The sequence below is a fragment of the Dreissena polymorpha genome, chromosome 8 (genome assembly GCF_020536995.1).
Source record: "Dreissena polymorpha isolate Duluth1 chromosome 8, UMN_Dpol_1.0, whole genome shotgun sequence".
NCBI classification, from domain to species: Eukaryota; Metazoa; Mollusca; class Bivalvia; order Myida; family Dreissenidae; genus Dreissena; species Dreissena polymorpha.
The window spans coordinates 48,221,518-48,243,047 of record NC_068362.1 but is presented as its reverse complement, the minus strand read 5'-3'; the positions used below and the strand labels follow the sequence as shown (position 1 = coordinate 48,243,047).

Genomic DNA, 21,530 nt, shown 5'->3' with positions numbered 1-21,530 from the left:
TTTCATAACAAGGTATCCATAAATGAAGTCAAATATAAACTAGCACAATTACAACTTATGAAACTGATAGTTTATATGATATGACGCACTTTGCTTATATGCTTTACTTAGAGAAATCAGTAAAGAAAAAACAACCTTCACCGTAAGCAACGTTTCTGGAATGTTGGTCTATAAGCTTAAAACAGACTGTGGGCATGACTGGTCAAAATCAGTCATCATGAACATCTGAGAAGTGTTCGTAAAGCGCCTTGATCTCGTTCGGGCATCATGCGTACATTCGCTTTGCTCGGTATTAGATTGTGTCGACGTGTTCTTCCCCCTAATTCGCCTTATACAGCCGGCAAGCCAGGTTTTACAAGAGCATTGGAACATCTTCTTGAACTCCTTTTGAAAATTGTCGTTAAGCCACCCGTAAAGAACTGGATTAGAGCATGCTGAACTAAGCACCAGCGTGTGGCAGATAAGGTAGACGTAGTTTATGTCAATGCCTTGATTTCGGAACAGCTCAAACTGAAATTCAACCAGAATATTGCTTATGTTTAATGGAAGCCAGCTTAGCACAAACACAACAGCTATTAAAGTTAACAACGCGTTGGTTCTCCTTTTCCGCGCTGATCTATTTCCATTGGTTCTGGTGCGTCCACCATTGGTTTGGTTGTTTGTGTCGTAGTATGAACCTCGTCTTAGACGTCTGTTTGCCATTCTGTATTTCAATTTGTTGCAAATACGAGCATGCGCAATAGTAACTATTATAATCGGCAATATGTACTGCACTACCATGGATACCACGGAATAGGCACCCTTCTCCGCCCGTAATGTAGGATCTTCCAGACAAAAGCAGTAGTAGAAATCAAGCTCATATATTGGCTTCACCTCCAATACTGAGAATAAAATCAACGGACTGGCCATTAAGAACGAGATAATCCAAATGATTATGAGTGCCGCAGCGCCACCAATTTTCTTCATACTGTCCTTAGTCGGGTACACGATCACCTGAAACCGGTCCAGGGCGATAGCGGTGATGCTTATAGTCGAAACAAACACGTTTGTGCCTTGAAGCATTGCCGAAAATTTACACATGAACGGCCCAAGATGCCAGTGATGGTACAGCAAACGGTAAAGATTTAACGGTTGCGTAAAAAGGCATAGAGTCAAATCGGAGATTGCAAGATTGATTATAAAAATGTTCCTAGGCGTTCGCATGTGGGCATTACGAAACACCACAAAGCATACGAGTCCGTTTCCTAAGGAACCAAATGTAATTAAAACTGTGAACAGAATGATAATTATGTTTTCAGTTGTCTTTCCAAAAACGCTCTCATTTTCCGTCAAAATGACAAGAAAGTCGTTCAGGTTTTGTGGCGAGCTGGTAAAATTCGTATTCTCTCCGATATTCTTTTCTGGAAAGTGATCCGCGACTTTGGGTATATACACCGCATTTGATGTTGAAGTTTTATAGTCCTGTGCAACGGCCATCATGGCGAGAGGATTTGTATGCGTTGTATTCATCGCCAGAAAGAGGTTGAACTATTGCTGTTGGTTCTGAAATTACACAGGGATTAATAAGTTGTCTTATTTTAATTCAAGAAAATGGCATTTTCCCCAGGACTCTAACACAAAATAATTAAAACATCGTAAAACATCATAACTTCATTGGCGCACTAACACATTTACGCCAATAATAAACATTACCGGTTACTGCACTTTCGATAATTTATGGAAGAAATAATGCAAAACACTGCAATATCCTCCTGTATTCTAGGTAATTAATTGTGCGCATTAAGTTACAAGACAATTTAATTAAAGGAGATTCGGGTTTTCAATTAAACGAAACCATGCATAAACCTGTTATTGGGTTTTATAAAGAGCAGTTATAATCCAGCAAATACATTAAATCAAGATGGTGCAAAAGCGTGCTTCTGTACATTACGTTCGCTGCGTGGCTCTATACGATCTGGCAATCATACGACTAACAATACATTTATCTACTCTAGTTTCTAGTTGCCATATTTTCCCGAATAATCGACTTTGAGTTACGAATATTTATGAAGACGTGTTGTTTTCCTTTGACAATTAAAAGAATTCCCACACATGTCCTCTTTATACCTGGATATAGGTGGCGTTCATTCATGAAGATATAGCGATAACGGTGCATTTAAATAGATGATTTCACTTAAGTATATTATACCCAACTTATTCCACTTCCTTGCTAACTTAATATTTATCTGTTTACTAAAGGGTTTGGCCTCAAACTGACGTCAGGTATATTGTTAATGATGTGCATTTATCATGATCTGAATTTATCTATTCTAAGCGGTACTGCTTTTTCAAGAAAGAACAGTGATTCAGTCGGTAACTTTTATGTTTAAACTTTACACCTTTATAAGGAATGAAAGTTAATATTTGTTAGGATATTTTGTTATTAGTGACGCACGCTGCGATGTTAACTATTAGCAGGAAAGTATGTGTCATCCTTCCTTGGCCAATAATCTCGCTTTAACTATTGCAGTCTCTTATTTTAGGTTGTAGTAAAATCCAATCATAAAACTGAGCGAAGAGGTTTTAACTTCTGAAATGCACGTATATAACCTTTCAGCAGGCAGGCGGATGTCTGCCTTTATGCAAAAAGCTTTTAAATAAATTAAATATGCGCTTTTATAGTTGCACTACTAGGCTAAATGCTCGCATTTCTGACGTGTGATTCATATGCTGTTCGCTTTCCGATTGGAGTGGTTGTTACATAACTTAGTGTTAGGTTTGCATGAATTAAAACTGGTTTTAACCACCCACCTCCTACAATGATTTGCATTGACCGTTGCAAAATCATTACTTCAGCCTTAGTCATTTGTATGTTTAATAGTGTGTTACGTTTAGTGTTCTGAATGTAAAGGCCATTGGTTAATTTCTGTGATTAAATTTCAGAACGTCTTTGTAACTTCATATTTTATTTTAGTTTGTACCAAACTATGATATATACATTTATGTAAGCATTCAATTAATGGACATACGTATAAGTCTTTAAAAATCTTTCTTTTCTGTTCTATTCCTAAATAAAACCCTAACTGATGGCACCAATAATACATCTCGTGATAACTTTTCGGGATTTTCATTTTCCGCTGTTTTGCTGACGGTTTCATTTTCACAGGGGGTAATCACGTGATAGTCAAGATGGCGACGTCCATACCGAGACGGTTTTTTTTCGCCGTTATATACCCTTTATTACTTCTGTTGATTTTTTAAATGACGCTCACTTTCCAGCCATATCAGTAAAAAGGTAATTAGCGTTTATGTCGTATTTAAATTGTCTTTATGTCTCGACTTAACTCGGTGCAAAATTTCTTAGTGTAGCCCTAATTAGGTCATCCCGCTAAGAAATTTTGCACCGAGTAAAGTCGAGATATAGAGCGAATATTACTATGGAATAAAAGCCAGTAACTTTCTTCCTATTATGTCTGGAATGTGAGCGGAATAAGAAATAATAAAACAAGTAATACAGGGTATAAAACGACGAAAAATACCTGCCTCGGCATGGACGCCGCCATCTTGTTTGTCACGTGATTACCCCCTCTGATTTTGTAAGTCATGCTATTTTTTTTTCTTTTTATAAAAGGTTTCTAAAGTTAATGATATGTCATATGCGTTCTGTACGCTTGATGCACTTGTTGAGATCCACATTTAATCGACCTGTTATGCTAATGCACGGCTTTGTGGTAATATGTTTTGTCAATTATAAACCTGGTAATTCTTCTTTGTCTTTACATCTATATTCAAAGCATTTATGAACTGATGTCTGAGACAGTGGCAATTCGTCATTTAAAGACCCCCATTCGCAAATAATTCCATATTCACAGCCCACAAATTGGCCGGTATTAACCTTCTACACTGAAGTGGATATTGACATATTATTATTCATAGCTCATTCGCCGACCCAGAATTTAAGGCTAATCCATCTGGTTTCCAAACCATCATCACGCACGCCATCTTGTTATTAACTGTCCAAAATGTCAATACGACGAGTAATAGCCAAGGAAATGATCGTATTTGTCGCGCCACTATATGTTAGCTGGTGGAGAAAGCGCTAACGACGATTTATCAGCTAGGTCGACGTTTCTAGACGTATCAATGTCTAGTCATTTGGTTTGAATTTCGTACAAATATATTTTCTTATGAGTATTTCTTTACATTGGTTGATTACTGTTTCTTCCGCAACGCTCGTCTTTATAATAGGACAATTTTCTCCTAAGTCCATGCTTTTGCTCAAGCACATCTATCCGTCATTCAATTACACGTTAATTATTTACACGATGTATCATAGTTTGATTTATTTACACAATCAGCACATCATACATTACGCTATTATACGCTGTACAAACATTAACCATATACAAACATGCAAATGATGCTTGCAAGTGCAATAGATAAGGAAAACAGATTATAAAACACAAATAATGATATAATATTTACATACATGTAGAGACAGTAAATGAATTACAAATACCTAGTTTTACACGATTCTCGTTTAATAAGCGTTAAAGGAACGAACTTTGAGCTTAATATATTACGTAATTTTTACAAGATATTGATTGAAACAATACACATTGATCATCATTCCAAATTCAACTTTCTTATTCAATTTTAGTGCCTGAAATCGACCATTGACATGTTAACTGTTTCAGTTCTTTCAACACGGCGCAATATTTATGTTGACAATTTTGGATTCGTTAAAACAGACAATTACCACACTATGACAAAAAGGCACTCTAGACACCGCAAACATAAATAACAAATGCAAAGACAAGCATTTATCAGTTTCTTAGAAACCGGAATGTTTTGTTTTGTAAGTGCTGTACATATATACAAGACGTACCAGTTAAAACATTATAATTCGTCAGAATGTTTAAGGTTTAAAAGACCACATTTATACTAAACAATTTCAACAGAGCCATCAATTGTGAATCGATCATATTGAGGTTTAAGGATTTTTATAGCATGCAATCGGAATACATTCGATTTAATGGAATGTCTTTATAAATAATTGTTCATTCACCAGTATGTCATTTTGTTTATTATTTCCATGCCTATATTGAAAACCCTTAGTGTTAACATTGATATCATGGACGAATCATTTTGAGCGTAGTCCCTGAAGTAATTTGTATACAGAATTCTACAGAACTATCAACAACACTACTCTTCTGTCAGTCTGCCTAGCCTTGATTTTGCGCTAAAAGCCAACGCTAATGCACTTCCGTTTGGTTGTTTCTTACTTTTATTTAAAACTGCTGCATTGATCAATCTTTACAGCACTTTGTATGAAGGTAAACCAAATGAACAAATATGCGTATTATTTAAGTTTACAAATTTCTGAAACCTCTTGTTTATGGTCTTAATATTTGCTAAACTAAATATTTTTTTTTATCATGTATGCGTTTTAATATATTAACAGTGCAATAATTAAACACTGCTCGCCATGTTGTTATTATACTGTTGTATACATGCTTATTTGCGTACATACTATACTTTATGATATAATGAGAGCGAAGCTATTAAGTTAAAATAAAAGATATGAAATATGAAATATAGTTTATTTAGGAAAATAAGGCAGTATACCCATCATTCCACGTATAACACAAGACAAAGAAATACATAACCGGTTGGTGCCGAGGCATGTTAGGTCATACTAGATATTTGCACGTACATATGGTACGTTATAGATACAACAACATTCTGTTTTGATGATAACAAACGTTTGGAAGCAATGGGAGGGAAAAATCTAAACTTTATTTGTCTTAGTCCAGAGATTGGGATCATTCGGAGAAAATTGTATATTCTATCTTATTTACATGGAATTATGTATTAAATTGTGCACATTTAAATATAAACAGTTTGTATTCGAATATATGCAAACAAAAATATGCAAATAAAATATGTATATGCTCCAAGTAGGAAGATCGGAATAAACACAAAATATGAATAACACAAACAAGTATATTAAATCTAGGTGACTTAATAAAACAAAATATATATATGTTTTTCAAGATTTGAAATGAAGACTCCTTTTGAAAAAGCCACAAATAAAGAAAAACTTACGAAGGCATAACACTTTGTTTGATTTCAGTTACATGTGCATAGCAGGTACATTTATCAATATTAGTTATTTACATATACAATTACATATATTATAACAGTTATACAAAATTACGTTAGTTATTTACACACGTAAACAAATAAATAAATAAACGAGGCGTGTATACATACAAATTCAACAACGTATATTACATTTTTACAACTTTGGTTTTGTAATTGACGCATGTGTAATTTTGCGAATGTGTTGGTTTTATGTAATCTTTCAGATTATATATAAATCCGTTACACAATCGATTTTAAGTGAAACAATGTTTCTTAAAATAATCGGATTAACCACCGTCATGGAAGTTACAATTTAGTGGATTGTTTCATGATAAATCAACGTTGGACGTGTGGTACAGTTTTACAAGAGTGACAATCTAATCCGAAAGCAAAACCTTAGGTTGGGGCGCATATAGTTGTAAAATTGACCAGCTTATGAGTTTGTATAGTTTGATCACTTTATTAAGGCAATCTTATTTAAGATTGCTACACGTGAAAGTGGGGAGAAATTAATATATGAACACACAAAATGTGAGTACGTGTAAAAACAATCAAATGTCGTTTCAGTCAATTAACTATTTAAACATGTTTGCTCTTTTTTCTCCTTTTTTGACAGTCCTGATGGAAACTATTGTAAACGATATGAGTCGCAACATCCAGATAAAATATTATACTTTTGATTATCACCTTATTAATAAAGCTAAAACCCCTTTTGTCTACTGTAACATCATTAAGCTTATACATTCTGCAACTTTAATATATTCAAACGCTCCGCATTGTGTTATTTAACGCAGGAAAATTTAAGACCGACAAGTTAAACACACGCCATGCAAAGCATTAAGCTCGATATAAAAATACCAAGAAACACTGACCTTAATGGAAACAAACAATATACCAACCCTGGTAGTAAAGCAGCCATTTTGATTCGTGGATATTTAATCGTATTTGATTTTTTTTATTTAATGCAGGACTATTTTCAGGTTAACGTTGTTGTGTTTGGTACAGTACATTACAATTGTTATTCAACCTAAACGCTGTTTGTATGAAAATAAGCAAGTATTAATCGATAGTGTGTCAGTATCATTAAAATGGCATTTGCAATTCATGCGTTTGTCTTCAAACCGTCTATGTAATTTGGGATTGTAGATTGCCAATATTAACCACTGAAATAATAATGACTATATTAATCAAGATCATGCGACCATAATTAGTATAAGATTTGATATTTAGGTATATGTAAATCGTCTCAAAACGATGAATGTATTCGTCAAACGTCATAAATCAGATGCAAGGCAGCGACTATATGTGTCTTGTTCTGAGAAAACTGGGCTGAATTCATGTGCGTAAAGTGCCGTCCCAGATTAGCCTGTGCAGTCCACACAGGCTAATCAGGGACGACACTTTCCGCTTTAATGGTATTTATAGTTTGAAGGAAGTCCCTTCTTACCGAAAATCAAGTTTAAGCGAAAATTGTCGTCACTGATTAGCCTGTGTGGACTGCACAGGCTAATCTGGGACGGCACTTTACGCACATGCATTATGGCCAGTTTTGTCAGAACAAGACACATATGTTCTTCGTCTCTTAGTCTGCAGATTGTAGTACCCGCCACCATTAACCAGATTTTCTTTGCTTTATTAGCCGTAATCTCGCGCTTGAATTGTTTCCTTGAATTACTACTAGTCACAGAGGCATTTCCTTGCATTTGTTTCACGAGTTTAATGACAGCAAACATCTTTCTTTTATCTAATTCCCTACTTTTTCAATACAAACTTTGAGAAGAATATTAATTATAGAGGTCATTTTATCACAATGTCCATTAAATACATCTTCCAACTACGCAGGAACGGAATTCCGGTTTGTTGCAGACAAGTTTCAAGCTTAAATTTGCTGACAACTTCGCAAAGAAAGATATTTCTTTCCCACAAAAGTGTTTGACAAATTGAGCTCTTTAAACTCTTCCATTAGCGATAAAGTTTGGTCGTTGTTTCGCAATATTTATTCCCTCTCTGACGATGCAATTCACATGTACGACAGTATATCCCCTATTAAAAGATTAAGCTCTATTTATAATCCAACTATTAGGAATAAGTTATGCCTTAGTACCGGAAGTGATTGCACTGAGTTCTATGGTTGTAGATATTTTTAAACGATTTAACGTGGTGTTATTGTTTATGAAACGAAGCAATTTGACTCATTGCGCATTTTTCGGAACAGCCCTCCGATCGACATGTTATTAAATATCTTAAGTTAAATTTTACGAATCTGTTAACGTAAGATTGGGACGTTAATAAATTATGTGTGTTTTTAAGTTTAAGAAAACAAAAAGCAATTATCTGTATTGATCTTGACCTAAAACAAAAAAAAACAACAAAAGTGTTATTTGTCGTTTTCCATTGAACTGCTATGTGTTGCACTTCCAATATATTAAACACGAAATATGTTTATATTCTGATAAAATCAACGAAAGTTCAACGTTTGAGACCGATATTGTCTTAAAGATCTCCATGGCTTTGCTTGATGAACCTTGGTAAGTTCCCATTTTCAAACATGACAAACGTATAACTATTTTATACAATTTGGTTGCAAATCTCAAACTGATTTAGCAAACATAAGTTAGGACGAAATTTAAGGCTAAAAACAAAAATAAATCGTTGACGTTATCGATCACTATGATAATTTACTTAATTATGTATAGTTGGTCGTGTATATTCTGCTTGGTATTGTCTCAGATCATAAGTAAATACGCGGTTAGTGGCAAGAGGATGCCGTTTTTCGTAAAAATGTAAAGCCATGTATATGAAAAAAGACAAGCATAATATATTGCAGGCCGTATATTAACAATACAACTATCGGACAAGTATTTATTTTATCATCACATTATTTTAGAATATTCAGTATGAAATTTAGCATACAGCCTGTTACAATGAAAATCAAAATGAAGAAGACACATCGCTTTTCTTACATACGAATAGATAGTTTCAGACCTTCAAGTTTCAGAAGTGAACGATATTTTGGAAAACGCTTACACATATATTTTAAATCAAGGATAGTTTGTTGTCTTTTGGAGTAGTATGCTTTTAAAATATCGCGCTTAATTCGTAGTTGTTACGAAAATACATATGAAAATCTCGGTGATACAAACATGCTGACTGACGAACATACATAAATGCATATAAAAACGAAAATACCTTTCAAAGCTTAGCAAGACAACACAAAATTATGACACATTAACCTGGACTTAAGATACTTGACCAATATTTTGTTAAGTATGCAGGTGTCTTTATTTAATACGCGGTTGTTTCAATTCAGTCCTTAAACGTTTATTATCATGTATTAATAAGTAAAATGAATAAAGAAAAAAACCCATAATATTGTATGTTAATTTGTTCTTTTTCAAATTGATCAATGAGTCTATGTTATTCTATAATTATATAAAGCATTGATTTCAACTTGAATATATACATTTTTCGAGTTAACTCTGCGAAGCCATTATTCAGTTTTAATTTGAAACCGATCTTATCCAGTGACGATCGTATTCGCGGCCGCACAAGTTGCGCGTTCGAACGGACAAAGTATCACACGCCTGACGAAAACCGCCACATGTATATAAAATGCAATAACAACATTTCTGACAAACAATACCCGTTTATGTAAGTTTAACAATCGCAAAAAGGCTAGTGCATCTATTGACAAGAATGTATTTGCTGTGTACACTCCAAAACAATTAATAAGACATCGTTACAAACATTCCATGTTAAAGTAGTTATGCAATACAGTGGCACCGAACACATTGTATTTCTAAGGAAAATGACTTCTGAATTCACATACAGGTTATTGTTGATCCGTTAAATAATGCAGGATTAAATTAATTTAAGGGGAACGGTCGTCGGTATGTGGCTACCAGCATTGTTGGTAACCAAATCTTAAAAGAAGCATACACCATTTTATAAAGAAAATATTTGATTGGGTAATTATAACATACCATACAGCGTACATTGGTTTGAATAAAATTTGAAGCACTGACGTCGCAGAAAACAGCAGCCAACCACACCAACGAAAAGAATAACAAAATCAACAACAACAACAGAAACATAAACAACAAACAATGCTTACCTTCACTAAGACCGCAATGCTACAAGAATAGTCCTTACAGATTGTTCACCCGACAGGTGTTTGTTTGGACATCTTAATGCAAAGATGTATGCTGATTCTTTGTATCCAATATTAACAGCATATGGATCGTCACGGCCTGGTCTGCAGTCTGCTATCATGGGACTCTATAGGCGCCTTGCAGTCGCGTATGCCTCAAGATTGATCTGCCGTAATTTTGCCAATACGGTAACCGATAAACTTCCTATACCATCAGCGAGCCGTTATTGAAACACATCTTCTGCCCAATTCAATTACTATTACATTTTATTTACGCAGACCTTAACGTTATTTGTATTTTAATCAAACGGAAAGTGATTAATGACACAGTTTTGAGTACGTATTTTTTAATACGGAAGGTTTCAAGTTTAAAGAATTGTATATGGAAACAACACGCATTAGAGGTCTTTATTGGTCGTTTAAATTTGGCGACATTACGTGCCTTTTTTGCGCAATGTATTGAAAGGACTTATTTGCCGCATGTATTGGTTTATTTTACTTCAACATCGTATGTATGCAATAAATCATTCAGTTAGTAAACTAGTTTTCATCAATGATTCAATATTTCCAAAATACCAACGCTTTACCACGAAAAGTTGTTTATAATTTAAATGTTGTGTATGTTTTCTTACACATCACATAAAATATATACAAAAGTAATCAGATTCATACATATTTAGAAATCATTAAACAAAAACTGGACAAAGATTGTATAATTGGTTACACGTTTCCAATATGACTACAAATATTGTAAATTTTAAGTTATAAATCACTTTAATTATATTAACCGGTACACATTTTTCGAACAATTATTCATAAGGTACAGTTCCATGCAAGCAATATAATATTCTGAAGCTCACGGCGATGGGCGATATCTAACTTTATCATCATTAAGTAATGATGCAAACGTATTGCTTTTGGGACCAATTTATTATTCCGCGTGTACTTGGTTTTTTGTTCTTGACAATTATCAATTATTCCTTTTGTCATAGGCAGGCATCCGTTGAATACTAGTGTTTTCCCCCAGGACCGAATCCGTTTTATTTCTTAAGAGAATTTAGTAGCTTTGATATCAGAATTGCGATAGCTGTAATAACATATGTGGGAAAATGATTGAGAAATCTATTGATTTGTTCTTCATTTTATTTTGCGGTCTATTAATTTGGTGTATTAATGAGTAAGCTTGTCGGGAAATAAAGAAAGTTGTCAGCGCATATAAAGCCATTTCATTCAAAACAGTGTAGGCGGATAAAAACTGAATAGTGTTTGAAGTAAACAAAGACAATGATTCAGTTATATACATTAGTGAACAGGTTTAAACATTAAGTTATATTTCTGGTATAGCTCAAATGGACTAAAAAACCATACATAACGTCTGTTAGAACACATACATATGATAACAGGGGTAATAGTACGTTCTAAAAACAAAATTATTAATTATATAAAATAATATCATAAAATTAACCAGAAACTCTGATCGAAGGAACATTCTGTAAACTGACATGTTTGAAAGTTCATACATACTAGACTCCCTGCTTGGAATAATGGCTTTTGCATAATACCTTTCACAAAATAAACCTTTTATTCCGATTTGTCTGTTGTAAAGTGGCTAATTTGAACGAATGTAACATCCATGCCTCGCTAATTTGCCTTAAGCTCTTCTTACAAGTACTGTCTCCGACAAAAATACATTCGCGTATAGAATCTCAACTTGCCTAGCCTTAGTGCCGATAGCGCTAGAAACTTCACAATACAACCCCTACAGTCTAAATATACAAAGTTATTACGCAGCGTCGAATGAATGGATCTGATTGTCACATTAAACCAATGCAGACAGCAAACATTTTCCATCTTCCAGCAAGACTTGAAGCGACTACAGTTAATTGCGTAATAAAATATTCCTCATTGTTAGGAACGTTGCAAATGAAGTAAACTGATTTGAGATTCCGATTTGTTTTACATTGTATGTTGGTAACATGGCGGCGAACCGTTATAACTCACATTTTACATGTTTAGTTCCCGGCTCTGTGCTTTTTGGCATGACTTTAAACTGGCATACCTTGTACTACTCTATATCGACCGTTTAAATTGTTATCATTTAACACAGGTTCGTTATAAAAATCAAAGTATCCTTCACTATAAATCCCCATTGCACACACACGAGAACCCCCATTAAACACATGCAAGTATCTTCATTAAACACGTGCCATCAACGAATGCCTATGTGATGTGTATATGCATAATACAGATTGTTACACAATGGTATTAGAATTATACATTTTTTTAAAATTCTACATTCTGGAAATTTGTGACCACGCTAAAAAGGTAGCCTTGTATTTAACACTTCAAACACATGTCATGGCGTTTAAATTATCGATGCTGATCGCCTTATCAATTGATTAACAATCACACATATACCAGTGTGTATGTGTTTTGGCTTCACCAAGTTTCAGTTTAATTTTGTAAATAAAGAGAATCGCAGACGTAATCGCGACGATTCATTTACGTTATAGTGTTTGAATAAACAATTTATTGTCGCAACAATATTACGGTTTCGGTAAACGGATCAGGTATGTCAAATTGTCAAGAAAAATAGGGTTGTCTTTAAACATGTTTGCCGACAAAACCGTATCTATATAATCGATAAACAATCAGGTCGAAGAAAAAGAAATATGGGAATTCAAGAAACGGAAAAGTGCTTTCTACAAACACACAGCACATTACTCAAATTATAACAGATAGTCAGACTATTAAAATGTGTTGACGTACGTGTTGCATTGCTATAGACAGTAAAAAGTTCAGTAGTTTCGAATTACTGCCGTTCAGATGACAGTTCCGTTCCTATGTAAGTACAATGTACGATAATTAAATGAAATAAATAAATGCATTGACCTTTACTTGGCACCAATCACTGCTACAGTAGAATAGATTTGATCGTATCTTGTTTGTTCAGGCATCGTATCTTATTTTCGTTCATAGCACGTGGTTGTTTATGGTGAAAGCTCACAAACTAAGATGGGAAAAACGAAATCATGGTAAAAGATATTATCTCTTGATAAATAATGTAGCTCTGACAAAGTGACATGCCTAATGTAAAACTGTATGTCAAGGACAAAACAAAAATTAGGATAAAAACTTAAACAAAACTCAAATGTGCGAGAGGTGTAGGGTGCATATGATGCATATCTAAAACTGGCTCATTTGAAAACACGAAGTTATGTTTAGTATTTAAGCCGATATCCTGACAGAGATTATATACATTGGTCACATATATTACAGTGTTGTTTATGCTGAATGATGTAATTATTTGATGATTGTGTTGATAGGGTGAAGCTAGGGAGAATAAAATGTAAAGGTAACGTCCACTTTTTCGTAAATTTCGACAACCCAATTAATACCCTATATCGTTTTTGCTTAAACGGATGGTGTTTATTCAAGAAATTACGGACCTGACCTTCTGTATATACTCTTGCTAATTACTCAAGGTCCGCGGTTTAATGCCATCAATTTTTTCTCTGTATCTTGTGCTTTATTTAAACTGCCATACTCCTCAGTCAATGGCCGCCAGGATGTGGTATGATGTTGCAATCAGACACACTAGGTTATAAGCATGCATGGTAATTAATTTCTGATGACAAACACTCATCTTGATAAATATTGTTGTAAGCTTTTTATTCAATTTTATCAATAAAAATTCACTTCAATCTCAATTGAACTTGTAATACATGCGTTATATGAACCAATCCTATTTATCAAAGACAATACAGAATCAGGTGTTAGGGTGAATAATCACGACTGTAAATCAAAAACATTGCGAGGAAAGATGAAGAGTGATTGTCAGCGAATACTCGTTCTTGCAACAACTTTAAACATTAGAATACATACTCTAAAATAACCACTACGAAACTATATGCCACATCAAATTGATAGGATGTTCGTCAGATTTGCCGCACCTAAAATTCGTAAAATGCAATAAAACATTTTTTATTTCGCCTGCAAGGATTACTTTGCCCCGCCTATCGTTTAAAAAAAGTCATATTGGTTAAGCCTACATATTTTGCGACTAAAGATGTTTACTCCTCGTATTTCAAACATGACTAACCAATATAAGAACCATTTGCAGGACAAATTGTATTTAGAAGAAACTATATTGGGTATAAATGAAGTTTTGAATGGGTTTTTCAAAATGTTAAATTGCTATAAGCACACTTTTTGTTTCTTGTGCGCTTTTGGCTTTCATTAAAACATAGAATGGAATACAATATTTGTTTTGCTCCATATTGTGGCCGAAATCCGTCGAACATTTTAGAAACTCGTTTGGTTTGAGGTACTTTGTAATGCTGAATATATCTTTATTTTATAGTTCTCTTACGTTGTGATTTTAATATAATAGGGCATCAACAATCTTTCGCTTCAGTACCTCTTTCGTTAGTTAAATAGCTAATTTTACATATTATTTTATCTACTAAAGGGAACAGACATGCTATTGTTTCTCTGTATTTAGATGTTTTACGAGGTTAGTCCTCAAAGCAGACAGTCAAATTAAGGGTGCAAGAATGTCCTAAACTTAATTTCCCCCTGTTTCAGTCTTCAAGTATTATTGTGCTTTTTTATTTTTCCATTTAGGAAATAAATTATGGTATTTTGTTAAGTTTTTTAAGGCATTACAACACTCAACATTTTCGGGGAATCTGGATTCTCCTCTTGTTGTTATATTCAATTGTGGGCGGTATACACTTCAAATTGGTATTTAGCAAATTCTATATTTACGTTGATATAAAATTCCATTCCATACTGTCACTGCGTGCTGGAAATCGTTTTATTTTTGTGGCATTTTTGATCACATATCGGTAACTACATTTGAAAATCGCTGAATGCTACAGGAAATAATGAAAATTGCTCACTAAATTAATCTTGAAATATCAGCTCTGGCTGAAAATGGGTAAGTTTCAATCTATGCCTCTTATAACATTAATTCTATTCGACCGATCCTCATTAATGTGCGTGTCATTGTGTGCAAGTGTTATTTTTTTTTCATCACGAACTCGCAAACACCGACCAGTCTGTATAGGCCAGATAACTACTGCAGTCATAAGTGAGTCATCCGGCACCATAATTAAAACAATTTCCGGTGAAAACTTCACAAACGATAGTGTAGAAATGAAAATTTAGGGGAAAAAACGTAATCATTCTTTGCTTCTATGTAAGGATGTATGTTATTTAAATATCATCATCGCGCCACGTCTGATCCACTATGGCCATAGCAGTTAGATATTTACATATCACATTTGATCAACATGTCTACGGATCTCAGTGGTTTCTTCGTCTAATGCTTAATCACGGTATCAAAAACCCTGGGTCGCAATTTTTATCCAAAGCACAACCCTAATTTACTTACTGGTATTTCGCTTGAGACGATAGTTTCTGGTGCTTCAACTCGGTCACTAATTGTATCTTGCAATATATCCCGCCAAATAACTAAAGGTCATCTGGAGGTCATTGATAATTATCATAGAGCATTGTACAATTCGGGTCGTCTATGACCACGATATGTGACCATTTCCGAATTTTATGACAATAGCTGGGAAGACGTGGAGAAATATGATTCTTTTTCTGAATTCTATAGGTCAACCGACGTGATATGCAATCGCTTCAACTTATGATCTTTTTATGTAGCTTACGACTGTCGTCGTATACAATCAGGCGTAAAGAATAATGATGATGTTGCTATATCATGCAAAAGTTGCTTTAGGCAACCAGACGTTGATTTTTGTGGTGATATTTAAATATCATGACATTGAGGCTACATGCGACTACGTACAAACATAGTTTAAAATACCCAACCATTTCTACAACTTAAATGTATTTTGTAAAAATGAAAATAGATATTTTAAATAAATATCTTCGTTTTTGATAAAAGTTTGAGACGGTTTAATGACATACTACAAGAAAGAAACCAAAACTAAAACATTTAAATTGAATAGTTACCCTATATAATGCTTCAGTTACACGTCAGTTATTTTGTTATTGGTGAAAAGCTTTGTTGTTATACAACAAAAACATATGACTATAATTGTTGCTATAAAATATGCCATTACTTACAGTGAATATACAATGGATTAAGGAAATTATAATTGCATACTAATATTGACATAACCACGAGACACATAGAAACCAACAGACAACTTGGATTCACCCCCTTTGCTTAACCAACCCGATAGAAAATGAAAGTTTAAGGTATGTTAATGTTGCACACAGTTACGCTTTGTTAGGAATCGATGTTCACCAATAAGCATACACTGATCTTCAATAATTACTCAAACGATATAGATATATAGACACAATATAGGAAGATATGTTATATCGTATACTTGTGGTATCTTACAGACTACAAAGTACGTGAACACTGCTTTAGATTTGTAAAGCATTATATCTAAAAATAAAAATATAAGTTCAACATAAACACTAAGTACATAGTAAAATGTCCCCCCACCGAAAACAAAAGAATTACGAAAATAATTGTACACTTTATCGAAAACGAATGATATGTTAATCACAATAACTATTTTAATTGACACTTTACATTGCAATATTTTCTAGTATGACATGTATTATACGACCTAACGTATAAAACAAAACATATTTAGACATACAATTTCGATATTTTAAACTCCTGCTAAACAAACGCCAGCAAAAAATTGACTGCTGTTTATTACGTATCTTCGTCGGTGCATATATAGTTTATCTATTTTGTTATATGTTACCATTTTGTCAACACATATTTTCAAGTGTTAGTTATACGACACCTTAACTATTCTTATCGGTCTAAATATTTTCCATAAATTATAGATCTGGTTCAAGTCAGTGAATTACTATATTCTGGAGCTTACGGCGATGAGAGATATCTAATTTTATCATGGTGCGAGCGTATTGCTATTGGGACCAATTTATTATTCCACGGGTTCATGTTTTTTGTCTTGACAATTATTAGTTATTCTTAATGTCATAGGCAGGCATCCGATGCATCAGGCAGCAATAACATATGTGTCAAAATGATTTAGAAATATATTTATTTTTGCTTCTTTATTTTATTTTCCGTCTTTTATTCGACGTATTAATGAGTTAGATTGTCGGGAAATAACGAACGTATTCAGTGCATATAATGCAAATACATTCAAAGCAGTGTACGCGTATACTAACTCAACTGTGTTTTAAAGTAATTAAAGACGCTGTTTTAGTTATTACCATTAGTAAAAATGTTCAAAAATTAGGTTATAGTTTTGGGATAGATCATGCGAGTTACAAAACCCATACAGTACTTTTTGTAAAACACATACGTGTGATTAAACGGTAATAGGTACTGAAAACGAATAAAACGATATCATAAAATTATATCACAATAACCCAACGGCGACACTCTAATCGAATTATAATTTTGTTAACTGACATGTTTCACGTTGATATATAACCGACTCCCTTCTCGAAAATGGCTTTTGCATAATGCTTTTTACAAAATAAATCTTACATTCCGATTTTTAGTTGTTAAGTGGCTTTATTGAACGAATGTTACATCATTGTCTCTTTAATATGCCATACGCTATTCTTTCAAGTTATCTCTCCGACAAGAATTCACTCGGATATTGTATATCATAAAATCCACTGGTAACAAAAGTGTCACAATAGCGCTAGATATTCCACATCCTATTTTCAAAAGTCTTAATATATCTTCCACTAGTTTGCATAATAACAATATGCATCCTATTGTAAGGCAAAAGTTAGTGTCCCTGTATAAATTAACTTGTCGATCAAGGATTACAAGTACGAGTGGTTAACTTAGAACTCGTTCCCTGTTCAAAAACAGATGTTGTAAAGAGCCATATTTCAATTTATTAAAAGATAGAGATATCAGAGTTTTGTTTACAAAGATTACAGTCAGCTGTCATAAATTAAGAATTGAAACTGGCAGATATCACAAATTCCAAGCTGAACAGCATTTCTGCACATTATGTAACTTAAATTTGGTAGAGGATGAAATTCTCTTTGCAATGATTGGTCAATGTTTTCATGATGATAGAGAAAAGTTATTTAAAATGTACAAAATATAAAAAATAATTTTATTAAACTTTCAAATGAACAAACATGTGTCTGGCGTATGAACTCAGAATAACAGGACATTATCTCACTATTTGCCACCTTCTTATATAATGCCTACATTCACACAACTAATTTGGTAATTTGTAAAAATCTTTGTAACTTTAGATAAATGTTGCATAATATTATATACTATTTATGAATATAATGATTATGCAAAATCTTGAATCATAGTTTAGAGTATGCTTTTAGTTTTACTTGTGAGTTCATATATATTTTATACTGATTACATTTAACATTCATGTACTGTTTATAAGAAACATGTAGTAATGAGTAAGGACATTTGAATCTTGTTTTGCTTTTCGTTTTATTTTAGAAATCTTTTTTTTTTGCATTATCAAACTTTATTCAATTGTGTATCATCTAATACGAATTAAGCTTTATTTCGTTAACATCCTTATTGCACTAGTATATTGTGTTACTGATGCAATTTTGTTTTATATATGTGATTCATATGTCCTTATTAATGTGACCCGCATTTGGTTTAATAAACAATTATATTCAGTTCTATTCTATTCCATTTTATTCATACAGCCCGAAAGTCTCCATAAACATGGTAGTTACTCAGCTACGAGTGCATTATTGTCATATTTAACCAATGCAGACAGCAAACGTGTTCCATCGTACAGCACGACTTGGCGCGACTACATTTAATTGTGTAATAAAAATATTCCTCATTTGTTAGGAACGTTGCAAATGAAGTTTTGAGATCATAATTTGTTTTACATTGTATGTGTGTTACATACCGGCAAACCGTATTAGTGACTTATAACTCACGTTTTATGTTTTCGTGTTTTTAGTGCGCATGCTGTGCACCTTTAATTTTGTCAGCTGTGTACGTTCCCTTTTACTTTTTTATTGCTGGGCTGTGTGCGGTTTAGCATGCCTTTAAACTGGCAAACATTTGCCCCTTATGCTCTACAGCGACCTTTCAAAGTATCCTTCACTATGGATCCCCATTTCACAGAAACGAAACACATTCCAGAATTCGTCTTTGAACACATGCCATAAACGAATTCCTATGTGGTGTGTATATAAATAATACAGATTGTAGCACAATAGTTTTAGTATTCAACAATAAAAAGTGATTTTACGTGATAATTTATACATTTCGGAAATTCTTTACCACGCCAAAACACGCAATATATTTAACATATAAAACATTATAGAACTGGATTTACCTACCCTATCTAAATTTAGCAAAATTTATCGGAAACTTTTCGAAGCACGTCCAACTTTTCACATCATATCGGATTTCCGGGGGTGGTCATGGCGTTGTTTTATTAATTACGGTCGCCTAAGTTATTGATTAAGAATCACACAGATACCAGTGTGTTTGTTTTCAGGCTTTACACAATTTCAGTCTCATTTTGTAAATACAGGGAATCGCAGCCGAAATCGTGACGATATAACATTTTTTTAAATCAAGAATGTATGGTCGGGGCAATATCACGGATCCGGTAAACGGATCGGTATTGCCTTTGAATATCCCGTAAGGAAGGTCAAATGTTCAAGAAGGTTAGGGGATGTCTTTAAAAACGTTGGCCGACACATTTCCATATATGTATATGGGAAATTCAAGCCATGGGGAAGTGCTTTACACTAGCATACAAGACATAACTTATATCGGATAATCAGAATACTACACATTTTTGACATGCTTGTTGTATTTTTATGCACAGTCAAAAAATAAGTTGTTTCGAATAATACAATTTCGTTTAGATTACGGTTTCGTTCTTATGTAAGTACAATGTACGATAATTAAATGAAATAAATAAACACATTGGCCTTTACTTGACACCAATCATAGCTACAGTAGAGGAAATTTTCTCCTGTCTTGCTTGTTAAGGCATCGTATCTTATATTTCGTCCATAGCACGTGGTTGTTTATGGTCAAATTCACATACCATGATGGAAAAACAATGTAATGGGAGAGATAGTATCGTTCAATAAAGAATGTAGTTCTGAAAAAATGACATGCCCAATTAAAAACTGGATGTTTTCAACAAAAATGAGGACCAACACTTAAATTATGCGAGCGGAATATGATGCAACTGAAACTATGTTTATTTGAAATCACAGAGTTATTTTCTGTTTATGAGCAGATATCATGAACTAGATTATTGACATTGTAAAATAATAGTGCGGTGTTGTTTATGTCGGATGATGTAATTGTTACATGTGTATAGCTGTGTTGATAGAGTGATGCAATTGAGAATAAACTGAAAGGGTATCATCCACGTTTCGTGAATGTCGATGATTCAATTCATATCGTGTACTGTTTTGCTAAAAATCATGTTTGTAAATCAAGAAAATACGGAACTGACCTGCTGTATCCGCTCGGCTTCTTTCTAATGAGCCGCGGTATAATTTAATAAATTCTGAGCACTGTATTACGTGTATATTGTTGTCCTGCGTGCTTTTTGAGGTATCCATACCACTCAGTCGATGACCGCCAGGATGTTGTTTGTATTATAGTCAGACTCTCTTGGTAATAGGCATGCTAGATAATTAAATTCTGACGACACACAATCTCCTTGTTTAATATTGCTGTAAGCTCTAAATTAAATTTCATCAATGCAAATTCACCGCAATGTCAATTGGACGTGTAGCTCGTGTGCAATAAGAAACAATGCCTATTTATCAAAGTCACTTTTAAGAAATTTAGTCGTATTCATCAGAATTTTCAGGCGAGCAAAACATATCTACAGAAATAAGCATAATATAGACTGTAATAATAGTAAGAGAGGTGTAATAAGTGGAATAATTAACATTGTGGCACAAACATATTGTTATCTCCTCTCAGAAAACCAGAAACGAAGACTTATTTTTAGTCATATGTCATTTAAAAAATAATTGTACAAAACGTTATGGCAGAAGGAAAATACAAATTTTGAGCATAGACGTTTAAATGATGCATCCTTGATAAACAAATATTGCAAGTAAATCCTTTACATGCAATGTCATCTACGATTAAACAAAAATATGCAATAGATCTGATTTTGTTGCGAATTTTAGTTGTTGCATAAACTTATGAAACATACTGTAGTCATTTACAACTATCATAACCTGCTTACACGTTTGAACATCATGAAGAACATCA

The 21,530-nt window shown here is 33.6% G+C and overlaps 1 protein-coding gene across 1 annotated transcript; it reads right to left on the bottom strand.

The window, feature by feature from the left end:
* Positions 1-7: 7 nt before the first annotated feature.
* On the bottom strand, positions 8-1,476 carry LOC127840506 (neuropeptide F receptor-like). Its single transcript, XM_052368923.1, has one exon. It carries the CDS (start codon positions 1,474-1,476, stop codon positions 169-171), a length of 1,308 nt encoding a protein of 435 aa, XP_052224883.1. The 3' UTR covers positions 8-168.
* Between the last annotated feature and the right edge of the window lie 20,054 nt (positions 1,477-21,530).